The sequence below is a fragment of the Genypterus blacodes genome, unplaced genomic scaffold (assembly GCF_046128005.1).
Source record: "Genypterus blacodes isolate CSIRO-AG114 ecotype Tasmania unplaced genomic scaffold, CSIRO-AGI_Gbla_v1 ptg000174l_1, whole genome shotgun sequence".
NCBI lineage: Eukaryota > Metazoa > Chordata > Actinopteri > Ophidiiformes > Ophidiidae > Genypterus > Genypterus blacodes.
In genome coordinates, this window is record NW_027466975.1 from 78771 (window position 1) to 93371 (window position 14601).

The 14601-nt window shown below is 50.4% G+C and overlaps 1 protein-coding gene across 1 annotated transcript; it reads left to right on the top strand.

Moving 5' to 3' along the window:
• Positions 1-613: 613 nt before the first annotated feature.
• On the top strand, positions 614-12414 carry LOC143014013 (calmodulin-1). The gene is made up of 6 exons (XM_076167772.1): positions 614-782; positions 6232-6262; positions 6911-7054; positions 10265-10371; positions 10509-10644; positions 11115-12414. The coding sequence occupies exons 1-6, from the start codon at positions 780-782 to the stop codon at positions 11141-11143; spliced, it is 450 nt and encodes a 149-aa protein (XP_076023887.1). The 5' UTR covers positions 614-779; the 3' UTR covers positions 11144-12414.
• Positions 12415-14601: the final 2187 nt, after the last annotated feature.

Genomic DNA, 14601 nt, shown 5'->3' on the forward strand with positions numbered 1-14601 from the left:
TTGTCATTAAGGGCCTGATCACTTTGTGCTTTGTCTAACAAGCTTAGGCTTAATTTTTAATGTGATGCTTAATTACTAATCAGGCTGACTTGTTTTTAAAAGTCCATAAAGACGTCTTTCTCACGGCTGCCAAAGAAACACACAGCCATCAAATCAGGCCCCGGGCTTTTACAAATTGGACCGCATCCACCTTTGTAATCATGACATCATCACATCAATAAGGCGTGAGTGTGTAATGCTGTAAACTAATGGTGTGGGACAGGAGCACAGAATGAGTGTGTGACAGAGGTTAAGAGGGCAGATGTGTTCACTTGGTGTTAAGTCAAAACAAGAACAAGTTGCAGATCTATATTTTAGTCTTTTTATTATTATTACTATTATTACTTATTAAGTTTGTAGTTATTTTAAAGGGCGTTTAACGGGCACTGCGGGGGTTCGGTTTCTTTGATTGGCATGTGTTCGGGTTTTGAGTGTGTGTGTGTGTGTGTGTGTGTGTGGTGGTGGTGGTGGGGGGGGGGCTAGGTTACCGCAACAGCCCCCCCTCCCTCCCTTCCTCCCTCCCTCCCCCCTTTGGAAACCAGAAACGAGGAAGTGAGTGATCAGTGGTAGAGCGCGGCGCGGCGGAGGGATACACACACACACACACTCACACACACACACTTTTGGTCGATCCCCAATCTGGCCACGGCCAATATACACGCCGCTTCGCCGCCAGTGGAACTCCATCTAAGGCACCAGCTGCACTCCCAGACCTCCGGCACACACACACACCGTCCGACATGGTACGTATCCGCCTCATTCATTCTGCCTTCTTATGCGCTTCGATCCCGGGCGATCGCCTCCCGGTATCCCGCGGTTCAAACCCGGGCGCGGTTGATTTTAGACCCGTTCTTCTCCTTTCTCGGGTCTTTATTCCTCTTTTGCCGGTGTTTGGTTTCTGCTAAGCGGGGACGGAAAAACGCCCGCAAAGCGCAATTTCCTGCCGCGTAGCTGCTGCATGAGATAACGGGATTATGTTTAGTTTGGATTAGAGGATTTATCTCTTATATGTGACGATCATCTGCAACATGGACCTACTTCTGCCAGAACTGCGCAATTCTGTATAACATGATAGGAGGTTCGGTTCTGCCGGGCCGCGGCTGCACGCTGCAGATCGAATTAATTCTGGGATTAGAGTTAACGGTTGTATGTGTGTGTGTGTGTGAGAGTGTTTGTGTGTGTGTGGAGGGAGAAGCAGCGCCGCCATTTCTGGGTTATAACAGTCTGAATCTGCAGCCATACGTGCGTTTGTAACCATCCGCGTGTTGAGGAAGCGAGAGAGGAAGAGGAAGAAGGAGAAGAAGAGCCGCGCTGACATTTTCTGTCGCTCCCCCCCCCGCCCCCCCTAACACGTTGTGAGACACGTCGCCGTCCATGATTGATCCTCCGCCGGGAGCACCGACACCGGGGCGCTCCTCGGTCGGTTCTGGAGGAAACCGGCGCCGTGTCTCGGCTGAAGATGGAGACAGGAGGGGGGGATGAATGGATGAATGTGCTCGCTGCTGTCTCTCTGTCTGTGTTCCGCAGCGGAAACTGGCCATGTTTCATCGTTTCGTTGTTATCTTCTGGCCTGTTCTTCTTCTCCTCCTCCTCCTTCATCTTCATCAATGCTATCTGATGCAGTTCCGTCTTCGCCGCACGCTGGCGCTTAATCGCTTTCTTGTCTGCTCATTTGGTTGCTCTTTGCAAATTTTGTTCGATGTTACGCAAATGTCCTGTACCTGTGTGAGTTGTCGTAATGATCTATTCAACCACTGAACTGCGTGAACACAACACGAGCAGACCCACGGCACGGAGCTCAGAAAGAGAAATAATGTGAAATATGAAGATGAGATGAGTTTGCTGCACTTTGCTGTTCCTCTCCTGGTGTGTGTGTGTGTGTGTGTGTGTGTGCTCTAAAGGCCTCGCCGAGCTGTCAGATAGAAATGCAAATCACCATCCTCTCTATCAATTTCACCAGATGTTAGACACACATTCACACCCTCACTCTCACACACACACACACACACACACACACACACACACACACACACACACATCTGCAAACACAGCGAGTCAAAGCCAGCCCGCCTATTGGCTGCGTCACATTAGGAGAAGTGAACCAATGGAAACGATGTGGTAAAGAGACCTTCAAGCCGATCCATTGATTATCACCTTGATGGATCATTAATGGCCCCAGGGAGTCAAGAAGCGTAGACTTCTGTCCCCCCCCCCCCCCCCCCTAGCTGTGATCAAATATCCCATATATGGCATCGAGCTGCATTGCAGTCTCATGTTACATCGTGCCGCAGTAATTGGAGTGTAAAGAGGAATTGTTATGAAGTTAGCCTGCGTGTCGGCACATCAGAGGAGTTGTGAGCCCCCTGGTCTGCATCAACGCAGGCATCCAGGTGGAACAGCCCCTCCCCCATCCAGGTGGAAGTATCCAATCGGGCCGGGCTTGGACCCGATCCTATTCCTGTTACGCTCTTGTTTGCTGATGCATGTTTAGTAACTTAGAGGACATCTGATCCACCGCAATGAATTATTTATATGCCTGGCGGCAACACCTCGCCCTGCCCCGTGTTCCCACTGTGTGTGTGAGTGATAACACGCTCACCGTGGCGTGGGGGAGCACCTCGCCCCCTTCAGGCCGTACGGGGGTCGGGCCGGGGCTGTAGGGTGTGTTGAGGCTGTTGTTTACACCCGTCTCCTCTCTCCTCTCCTCTCCTCTCCTCTCCTCTCCCTCCTCCCCTCCAGACACAGAGCAGTCCAGAGGTCTTTGTGTTCTGTCCGGCCTGAAACAGAAGAGGCACACAGCTCAGTGCCCCTCTCCAATGGGAGCGTGTCTGTGCATGTCACACTGACTCTTTGTGCCTGTGTCAGTGTGAATGTAGATGTGTATGTGTGTGTGTGTGTGTGTGTGTGTGTCACACCCATCTGTCACAGTGACAGCTTTCACTTGGTGACTATAGAGTGATTTCAGAAATTGTTGGTGAAACCTCAGTGACAAATCAGAATATCACCTTAAGAGAGGAGAGGGTAGAGAGTGGTTACAGGGAAGGATGCAGTGTGTGTGTAGAAGCATTATATGAGAGAGAGAGAGGGGGGGGGGGGAGACGAAAGATAAACCTCACTGCTCCACTGAACTGTGTCCTGCCTCCCACAGCCCTGTTTGGAGCTCAGTGCTGGGGCCGGCTGCCCAGGCAACAGTAGGAGATTTTGACCCAGTCATGCCAGTGAACCACTGCCAGGAGTGCATGCCCCCGCTCTCTCTCTCTCTCTCTCTCTCTCTCTCTCTCTCACACACACACACACACACACACACACACACACACACACACACACACACACACACACACACACACACACACACACACACACACACACACACACACACACACACACACACACACACACACACACACCTACAAGCTGTCATTAAGGCTGGGAGCCTGGCAGCGTGCAGCCTCACCATAAGACAGTGTGTGTGTGTGTGTGTGTCGTGAATCACAGGGAATTTCCTCTGAACAGTATGTCAGATAAAGAAAAGGGAAAAATATATGCACAGCGAGGGGAAAAGGTCTGGAGGAGGAGTTGGTATTGGCTGAAGTCCAAGTGCCAGGGGAGGAAGAAGAAGGGAAGGGGAAGAGAGGAAGGGATGGGCCGGTAGTGGGCCTGGTGGTGCAGCAGCACTCTGAGGCTGGGCCTAAGCCAGGGGAGGATCCAGCACTGAGTCACCACCCAGTCCTCTCAGAGAGACAGTAGGGGACAGAAAGGGACAACAAAGACAGTGTCAGCAGGAGCAGCACAGCATGACAAAGAGGAGGAGGAGGAGGGTGACTAAGAACGAGTGAAAGGAGAAAGTTTACCAGAGGGAGAAAGAGGAGAGAGGGCCGTAAAAGACGGGAGGTGAACAGGAAGAACGGTACAAGAGAACATTGGGAAGGAGAGATGTAGAGAGTTGTTTTGTCTCTTGACATTCAACAAATCTCAGATGAAAACGGAGACAGAAAAAGAAGCAGGGAGGGAAGAGAAGCAGCTGCTGTTGTGTGTGGGACAGTTTATTGAATCATGTCAGCTAATCGTATGAGAGCTGCTGAAGTTCTCCATGAACCCTCGCTGGCCTGGATCAATCCCTCCCATGGCCGCTGCTGCTGCTGCTGCTGCTCAAACGGCGAGGAGCAGCCTTTTGTTTTGCCTTAAAAGTGGAAGATGAAAGGGCAGCTACCTGCACGTCACGCTGCCGTCTGACAGATCACATCCGCTCTAACCCAATCTAGTCCTTACATAACACAATCAATTAACCGGCCCCACGTAAGAAACAGAGAGACCTTCAGCTCCAAACACAGACTTGGCAAGGTCTATCTCTCCACGGCCTCGACATGTCACGCTCCACTTTGGGACTGGATGTGTACTCGGCTGTGTCTAGAACCAGATTGCTTGTACAAACACATAAACACACCAGTGGGCCGGAGGAATTTGCTTTGAGGCAGGACTGGCTCCTCCCGAACTGCTTCACAGGAAGCGCGGGGATGGAAAGTCTTGGCGTCGGGGACAAACGCCATTAAAAGCGCTCGTTCGCGTGCCTGCGTCTACGGCACACGCGCTTGTATCTGCAAGAGAAGGCACGTATAAATGTCACACATCTGTGAGCACTCGTACGAGTTGATCCGCTTGTGTGTCTTGGCTGCCGAGCGCGATGACGTCAGCGGTCTGTTAACAATAATAATGAGCTCCTCTCCTCTCAAACGGAGACGGGGAGGGTACCTGTGGGACGTGTTTGCACCATAAACGCGGTATCAACACTTTACTGCCGAGGGTGTTTGTTCCAAATGAAGTTGCTCGCAAAAGCTTAAAGGCAGCCGGCGTGTGCGGCCCGGGGAGTTGATGCTCGCTTCCAAGCCATTTAAAGCCTGCGTGAGTCACTTTCAGCCATTAGAGAGCCGAGCTGGTAGAGGGAACAGGCGGGCGGGGAGGGGAACCAGACTGCGCCAACCCAACAGGCCTTTTCCCTGTTGGTAGGGATGTCGCAGTAGGACCTTGGTAAACACTCCCTCGCTGATCTGTCCTGAAACAACCCCACCCCGAGTCTCTCCTAGAGACCGAACTGCATCCTTTTCATCTAACTGTTTTGGTAGCTCTGTTGTGTACACAGAAGGGTTTATACTGTATACTCACACAATCTAACCTTCTCTTTGTACTTGGCCTGAGTCAGTTCTCAAGATCTGAAAGGTAAATTTAATGTACAGGTCAATGTTTGAGCAGCTGGTCGGGTCGATCCCTCAGTCAGTCAAACCTCTCAAAGGTTCAGCAGTCGTGCTCAGAAAGCCGATATTATCAATCTATTTCCATGATCAATATCTGTGCAAGAGCCAGATAGGACTATATTTAGTAATCAACCATAGCTGGTTCAGATGACATCAATAGTTTATAGGTTTGGATGGATTCATTATCATTTACTGAGGCTTTAGTGTTTGATTGTGCTGACAGCCATATTGGATCAACACGCTTTTATGACCCCACCTTATAAAGAACAGTTGGACGCACGCCTGGCTTTGTCATTTCGTGTTTTCTGAATGAACAATACAAAGGGAAGTCGTCTAACCTCGCCATTCACGTGACAAACAGGTTAGCCAGAAAGTGACACATCTGCCACAGCGGCGTGCCTCTACAATCGACAGTGACAATGGGAATGGAGTCAGATTTCTAAAAGGTAGTCTGGTTTCAAACTGCCTTAAGAACATTTCAACAGGCCAAGTCAATCAAACTTCATGCTCAGAGAACACGAAGACACATGATGCCCGATAGTGCTGCAGACAGTAAAATCCCAGACCAAAGTCCTCCTGCCGTAAAAGACACGCAACTTTATACCAGTACACTTTGAACACTGACTGCTTAGTAGAGAGTGTGAGTGTGTGTGTGTGTGTGTGTGTGTTTTTAGCTTGGGTGTATTTTCCCCGAAAACGACGGACTCTTATTTGGAGACCTGAGAATAGATTTGCGTCAGGAGGCCTCTAATGGCGACTTAGAGCCCAGAAGCACAAACCCCTCAACACTGCGCCCTGTGTTGGGATGTTTGGTCGGTGGGTGGGAACCAAGCGGAATGCAATGACGAAACAGTTTGGAATTATGAATAATTGAGCGTTGAGTAACTTGTTTCTTTGTCTCTCTCTCTCTCTTCCCCCCCCCCCTTTTTTTTTCCAACCACAGGCTGACCAACTAACAGAGGAGCAGATTGCAGGTAGGAACAGACACGTTTTGTTTTTTGTTCTTCTTCCACATTCTCTGTTCTTCCGAAAAACAAAAAGTCCTTCCATCAGTGTGTTATCTCACTTCACCTCCACATTAGTAACCAAGACATCGACAAAGTTTGGGAGTGCGTAATCTCATCTATCAAAAGAAGCGCAGTAGAGATTGATCTGCCGCATGAGGCTGAACGCTGAGGAGTCATAATGAGCAGGCAGTTTTCCAGGCGAGCCTCCGAGCCGCTTGAACACAGCAGCATTGTGACGTTCCTCATATTAATAAATAATGCAGGCGTTATATTAAAACTGGAGGATGCGCTTGTTCTCGGTCAGAACCCCTCAGTGCCTCGTTAAGCTTGTGCCTAAGCTCATCAAGGCCTTTACTCTAGTCGGGCTCCTATGGCCGGGTAGCAGATTGTAACTCATATCTGGAGGCTTATTTCAGAATTCCAGTGTTCGCTTGTGTCAAAGATTCCACACTTCCTCCAGATCTCAGCTTTCCTTGCCATTTTACGCCACATCTAGAAACTCAAGTCACGAATCGATCAAACTTCTCAATCCGAGTCTTAACCCAGACACACTCTGGTTCACCGCTAAGCTTACAGTCCTCCTCACCTCTCGCTCTTAACCTTTGTGTCCCGCAGAGTTCAAGGAGGCTTTCTCCTTATTCGACAAGGATGGCGACGGCACCATCACCACCAAAGAACTGGGCACCGTCATGAGGTCGCTGGGGCAGAACCCCACAGAGGCCGAGCTGCAGGACATGATCAACGAGGTGGACGCTGACGGTGAGTTTACAGCATGTTCACTGGCACCGACCAAGTCTCTAATCACTTTCAAATAGGTTTAGAACTTCACATCTTATCAATTCTCTGCTGGGTAAACATGTTCAGGATCTCTCAATATGCTGATGATGTACTGTTGTTACTCTACGCTAAAAGATTCTCCTTGTTTCTGGACATTTACTGGGAAACCCATGGCAAATTTGTCACGGACTCGTTCAATATTAACCCTACAGACAAACTACACCCCCCATGATACCACACACTGATCCGTAGACGCCTTGTTACTATGGAAGCTTGACGATAGAACCGCTGTAACAAATGAACAATGGATCACACCGAGCGTCCACGACAGCCACATCTCCACACAAACATCCCTTGGCGTGGTTGCGCGCCTCCCTCCGCTTCTCTGCCAACTGTCAACCAACTGTCCGAGCCAACTGTCCAGGCAGCTATATTTCTAGATGACGTGTCACTATGTGTCAGCAGTAAAATCACAGCCGTCCAAATCAGAGCTGACAGTGCCAGCGTTATGGATGTGCAGGAGGTGTGAGCAGTGCTGCTGAACTGAAAGTGTCAAAAGACTGGCAGTGTGTGTGTGTGTGTGTGTGTGTGAGCCAGTGCCGAGTGGCCACCGAGTGCCATTATTCAAACGAGACACACAGACACACACATAGATTCTTCTTCTATTCATCTTTTCCTCCTACTCGTACCCGCTGTTCGCCCCGCGTTTCCTCCACCGCGCATTGTCTTCCGAAGGCGCAGTGGCGGGAACGAGGGCGACGGAGAGGGAGAGAAAGGAGGACGAGATGGAGAGGAGTTGGCCGCGTTCCCGCAAGCTGGCCGTCCTTGGGCTGCGGCGGTGGCGGTGGCGGTGGAGGATGTTACCCTTCGGCGGGGCCTGGACTCAGTGTTGCTCTGTCAGCTTATAGGATTTCGTAAATGGGGGCCGCATCGATCAGGAAAAATCAATTGCGCCGCAGCTCGGCTCTGCCTTTATTGAAACGTCCTCCCACAATCCTCACTTCCCCTCCCTTCCCCCTCAGTTACACCCAAGAGCAAGCACACACGCACACACGCACACACACACCATCACTAACATCCTCTTGTTCTGCCTCTGCCTCCCTTGGCTGATGCAATCTAGGTCAGACAGCAATGAAGCTAGTAATGGAAAATAAAAGTGGTTACATAAGGCCTCTCTGCGCTCTGCACATCCAGTTCCCTCACAGCAGCAGCAGCAGCACACGGGACGGCAGGCGGCCATTGAAAATCAGCTTTATTTACCAAAGAAGGAGGTCGTGGAAGTAGAATTAGGATGAATGGAAAAGGGCGGGCTTTAGCCAGAGCGCTGTTAGAGGGAATAACCTCAGGGCCGGCTCACTTTAAGCCAACCTGTCAATAGTGGACTGTAGTATCCGATGGTACAACGCCGGGTCGATTGAAATCATAGCTGCAATCGCTGCCATTTGTCTTTTCGAACTACACAGATCGAAATACAAGCTAAAGCACCGGCGCTTGAAACGATACAGGGCCGCTCCTGTTCTGCTGCGCCGGGCGTGGGGAAAAACAGACGCCGCGCCTCGGAAAAAATAGCTTCAGTCGCCTCTTAATGTCACCAAACGCCAAAGCAAACACGGTGGAACGGCCGAGGAGACGCGTCAGAGTGTTTAAACATCTCGCCCGTGTTTGTAAGACAAACAGGAGCTCCGGGGTCTCGTCCAGCGTCCCTTGAACAGGACGACCACACGCCTCAGCCCTCTGTAATCTGCATCAGCACCTCTCATGCGTAATCCCAGCGGCTCCCACTCGGTTCACTCCTCACATTCTCTTCTCTTCGCATCTCCCTCGTCTCCATCTCCCTCTCTGCTCACCCACTCACCCGCTACCTCCCTCCCTCCCTCTCTCTCTTTATCTTCTCCCTCTGCCTTCCTCCCTCTCTTGCTCCCTTCCTGGCGTCCACGGTTTGGTCTTGAAGGTGCAGATGAGCGCCCACCCAAGGCCCCACCCCGTGATGACTCTTCCTCTCTCATCTTCACAGAGACCGGGACATCCCGCCTCATCTCCCCTGCCCCCACTAGCAGCATGTGTTCCCTCTGTGCTCTTCTTCTATCTGTCTCCATGCGTTAGATAACAGGTCCTTACATCGTTACCCCGGGCCATCAGATCACCATCTGCCCCATCATGTTACTGCACACACACATACACACACACACTGCTCTCCATTCTAACGTGCCTTTGTCCTCCCCCCCCCCGCCCTCACAGGCTCGCTCTTTTGATTGTTAATCTGTGTACAATCCCACCGCTCCCGCCCCTCTGTCCTACCCAAGGCTAATCCTGCTGGGTCCTTTGACTTCATCGTCCCTGACCTTCACTTTTTAGTGCCGCAGCAAATTTCTCAGCTCCTATTTGGAATTTTCCTCCCACAACGCCTCCAAAGTATGCGAGAGCGAGGCCGTCGAACCCATCGCCCCGTCGGCCCGTCCCTCCCGTCGTCCCTCCTGCGGTTGCAGACATTGAGCCGCTGAGATCACGGGTCCTTCTCCTCTGTCAGGAGGGTTGATCCCCGAGTAATCCTGTCTTGACAGCAGGAACATGGATATCGATCCCATCGCACGCACACATGGAACACCCAACACAGGAACAACTCGCAACTCTCAGCTTCTCCCGATCACAGAAGCTCTCTCCCTCTCTCCGCCCTCTCCGCTGTTCCTCTGCAGCCGGAGCTTCTGACAGCAGCAGCAGGAGAGACGAGCGCCTTTGATTTATAGAGTCTCCTACACGGCCGAGCTGCACGCCTGCATTATGAATGTTCCGGCCACCGGTTCTCCCTGCAGTCCTGCTGTGCTTTGCATAACATACCCAACCTCTTCCCAGGGCTTCCCTGATGTAAAAAAAAAACACACACGCACACACACTTCCACCCATCTTCGCCCACAGTGGATGTGTTTACTGCAGGAGGGAAGGTGTATAATAAAATCATTACTCATTTCTCATGTTGCGCCGTTGTTGGCAGGAATGCTTCACAACGACAGCACTTAGGTTTCATACACACACACGACAAAGCAAGGACAACCGCGGCAAGCGTGTCGTGTCGGGTCGGGTGCTGCTCATCCGCTAAACGCTCCCTCACATCATCTCTACTTATCCCCGTTTGCCTTTTTTAAGTGATTGGAATTCATGGCGATTAAATGTTCCCCCGCTGATCGCTCGTTCCAGGTAATGGAACCATCGACTTCCCCGAGTTCCTGACCATGATGGCCAGAAAAATGAAGGACACAGACAGCGAGGAGGAGATTCGCGAGGCCTTCCGAGTATTTGACAAGGTAAACAATGCTCCTTTTAAAGAAGCTAAGAGCCAGTTGGACTAGATTACTGTTAAGGCTTCATCTTAGAATCACCTAATAAGGCCACGGTGTATCAAACTTCCTGTCAGCTCATTTCTCTCATTTTTGGTTCCCAGGATGGAAACGGCTACATCAGCGCCGCAGAGCTCCGTCACGTCATGACAAACCTGGGCGAGAAGCTAACGGACGAGGAAGTGGACGAGATGATCAGAGAAGCAGACATTGACGGAGACGGACAGGTCAATTACGAAGGTAAAGACACACACAAGATGACACACACACACACACACACACACAGAAGGATGAGAGAAAGGCCTTTGTACTCTCGTCTTGCTGCCCCTCCCCCACAGAAGAATACACTCACATTGTACTTAACACACAATACGATCTCCATAGACAACCACAATCACGTTTGACTTATTTGTGTGTGTGCTACCTGCCTTTGTGTGTCGTCGTCACACTGCAACACAACTGTAACCACAACGCAACAGCTTTTTAATCAAGTGGGCTTAATGAGATGAACACTGGCGCCGTTTGGAAAGGCGACACTAATTAGGATGTGTGTGTGTTCCCAACCTGCTCCGGTTGATTAAAAAATTAATAAAGCATTAAACAATTTATCAGCCGACTGCTCCCCCCGGCAACGGGCCAACGTGTGACCCTAACCCTGATGTCTCTCTCTCTCTCTCTCTCTCCCCCTCCCCCTCTCTCTCTCTCCACAGAGTTTGTACAGATGATGACCGCAAAGTGAGGCCCCGCCCACCCGACCCGTCCCGCCCCGCCCACCCCTCTTAGAAGAGACAAAAAAAAGGAAAAAAAAAAATCAAAATGTTTTACTTACCTCTTGGAAAAAAATAATGTTCATTTATTCATACTGTTTCTGTATAGAAAATAATTGAATGTTGAAAAAATATCCTTCTGTCCGCACAGGGAAAAAAACTCAAAAAGATACAAAAAATATCTGCATGAATACGATGGTTAGTGATCCTGTCCCCTCCCCCTTCCCCTCCCTAGCCCCGCCCTCTCCTTCCTGCCCCCCCCCCCCCGGAGATCCGTTTAGCATCAGTACTTAAACAAGTCGAGGGGAGGAGAATAACACCCGCCCCCCCCCCTCTCTTACAAACGTAACCACCCTGTAACTTCCTCCACCTGTCAGACTGAAGCAGGAAGCGTTTGGCGTAACTCCTTGCAGCGGCGCATTTTTTTTTGCTCGTGGTAAACGTCTGGGCTGGCCACCTTCTTCTTCTTCTACTTCTACTCTCTCTCTCTCTCTCTCTGTTTTCTGTTCTTCATGCATGCAGCTTGAGACCGGAGCACTAACCCCACCCCCCCTCCTCTTCCTCCCTCTTCCTCTTCCTCCCCCCTCCCCCTCCTCCGGGCTACCAGAGCGTGCTGATTCCACTATAAGCTGTCCTCTTGTTGGTTTGGTACAATTTTTTGTATTTGGAGAGGAACCCTGTACTGTTAAGATGAGAGATGGTTCTAAACTCAAAAAAGCGTTAAAGTGGAATGGGACTTAATTGTATGCTAGATAAAAAAGAGAAAAAAAAACAATGTATAAAAAAAAAAAATACATTTTCAAATGTTTGGCATGTTCTTTTGTTTTGTTATGTTATTTGGACGGCCATCTTAGTAGTCGTGTGTCCTGCCCGGTGAACAGGCGGCAGGATTTAAGAGTCTTACGGTGAGCTTTTCGTTTCTTCTCTTTTCTTTTCTCTTATCTTTGCCGAGATGGAGTGTCTGCCCTCTTTCTTGCAAGAGAGAATCACTGGCCTTCACTTTTTCTTTCTTCTTCTTCTTCTCCTTCTTCTTCTGTTTCTCGACTCAGACCGGAGCGGCGTGCGGCCGAGCAGGCGTGTGCGTCTGGCGTGCGAGCGAGCGAGCGTGTGCGCTCTGCCCGCCGCCGCCGCCGCCGCACACGTCCTCCTCGCCGTCGCCGCCGCTCATCTGAGTTCAGTTTACATTCATTCCAAGTTGTACATGCTAGTCTTTTTTTTTTCAAATAAAAGATCATGAACTTTACGACGCCTGGTGTCGTTTGTCAGAGTGACTGAATGCCCGATTGTGTGAACGATGTAGAAAGACGACGACGTAATGAATGTGTGAGATAAATGTGCAGAGGCAGATTGTTTACCTGCCACACAACCGCCATTAATAAATCAAAATAAGCATTGTTCTCCTTCAATGTGTATTGTCATTCAATATTCAGTGCACCTGGTGTTTAGCAAAGGCAGCTGCACACACACACGCACACACACACACACAAAGCGAGTAATGTTGTGTTCCATTACATGTGGCAGTGGAGAGAGAGCGAGCGAGAGCGAGAGAGAGAGAGAGAGAGAGAGAGAGTCGCTCAGGGGAGGGCGAGGCAGCAGAGTGTTTGCTCTCCCTCACTCAGCTGTGGATATACATACACACATCTATGACGCCTCTCTCCTCTCTCAAGACCCGGCCGGTTGCTAAGCAACAGCAGCATGCTGTAACTGGGATGTCGGGGGTTTTTGAAAAAAGGCAAGTGGGAGTTTGAATAAAACCCTCCTGCTTCTGCCGATGACTCCGTGTTGGCTCGTCCTAGTGAGGCAAACCAGGCCACAACAACGCCACCGTGTTCACACTTACACACACACACACACACAGCACTGAAACTACAACCTAAATGTCCAAAAAATCGAGCGGCTGCTGCATTGTTTTACTATATTTGGATGGCGATTTGCCCATGTTTGGAAAGGAGCACAGATCACCTGAGACAGCCCCGCCCCCTCCCACACACACACACACACACACACACACACACACACACACACACACACACACACACACACACACACACACACACACACACACACACACACACACACACACACACACACACACACACACACACACACACACACACACACAGCTCCTGGTTTTCGTTGAGGTTACACACACACACACACACACACTAGAGAGAAATCAGCCTCAGCCTTCGTCCTTCAGTCATTAATCTGTTTTCCATTATGTATGTCATTAGGCTCCATCAGAATGAGACTGGGCGGTAATAATCTGATAAAGCGAGGCTCAGAGAGGGGAAAGGGCGTGACAAGAAGCAGGAGCGCCAGCCACACACTCGGCTGGCATCCCTCATTAAAGCTGCGGCATTTCACTTTGAGGGAAACCAGGCAAACTGATGCACTTAGCCTCTCCCTCCTCTTCCTCCGGCTCGGCCTGACCCATAAAGCCACTGACTAATGGGAGTTCAGCTCCACCGCTCCAAAGTCAAACTGGGCAACTTTTTCCCAGCGAGAGGAGGAGAAGAGAAGGTCGGAGCGGTGGCACCAAACGGCCGAACGTATCGACAGTCTGTTCACTTTCATCAGGCCGAGTTAAAGCAAACTCAAGCGGGGAAGAAATCAATTTGTTAAATGTCGCTGATGGATTTCGCCCGCGCTTCCTGTCACCGAGGCCGGACGCGGAGTTTTCCTGCTCGTCTCGCCGTACCAGATCATAATCATGGTGATTAGCACACAACAGGTAAAGCGCTTTAGCAAACAAAGACGAACCTATTTGCGATATTAGAAGAGGCGCCTGGCGAGTAAACAAAAGGTGGAACGGACACAAACGTCTGAACTGAACCCACCTGGTCAACCAATCCACACAGAGGGGGGGTTTGGGGGGCTGCAGGAAGCCCCCCCCCCCCTCTCCTCTGGTGGGGGGGAGTAAAGGACACCTGAGCACCCCGGGGGTTAAATTAGGAGCATGAATATTTCAGGTGTAAATGAAGCAGCACACAGCGGAGGCAGTAAGGCGAGAAGGATCGACCGGGCAGAAAGACGGGCCGGGATCACGTATCAGGGCCCCTGGAAACAACAGGCACGCTTAGGAGTGTGTGTGGGGGCGTGCACGCTTCTATGAGTCAATGTGGATATGTATGCAAGCGCAGGTGTGTTTGTATGTGTGTGTGTGTGTGTGTGTGTATCCTGCATGTGTGTGGAGTGACATGGAGTCCTGTTTGTTGGTGTAGTGTCTGGCTGGACGAGCAAGTTAAGGAAGTGGATGAGGTGAGCGGACGACATCACACACACACACACACACACACACACACACACACACACACAACACACACAACTACTAAAAAAGAGTAAAGTAAGTAGTTTCACGAGTCGTAGCTTGAGGCTTAAAAGTGCTTAATACAAAAAAGCACTTAATCTTTACACTTTCTCACATGCT

Excerpts from the sequence above, each read along its gene's own strand:
- LOC143014013 (XM_076167772.1), top strand. Across the intron at positions 6,263-6,910 it reads AACAGAGGAGCAGATTGCAG|AGTTCAAGGAGGCTTTCTCC; the intron begins GTAGGAACAGAC and ends TGTGTCCCGCAG. Across the intron at positions 10,372-10,508 it reads CCTTCCGAGTATTTGACAAG|GATGGAAACGGCTACATCAG; the intron begins GTAAACAATGCT and ends TTTGGTTCCCAG.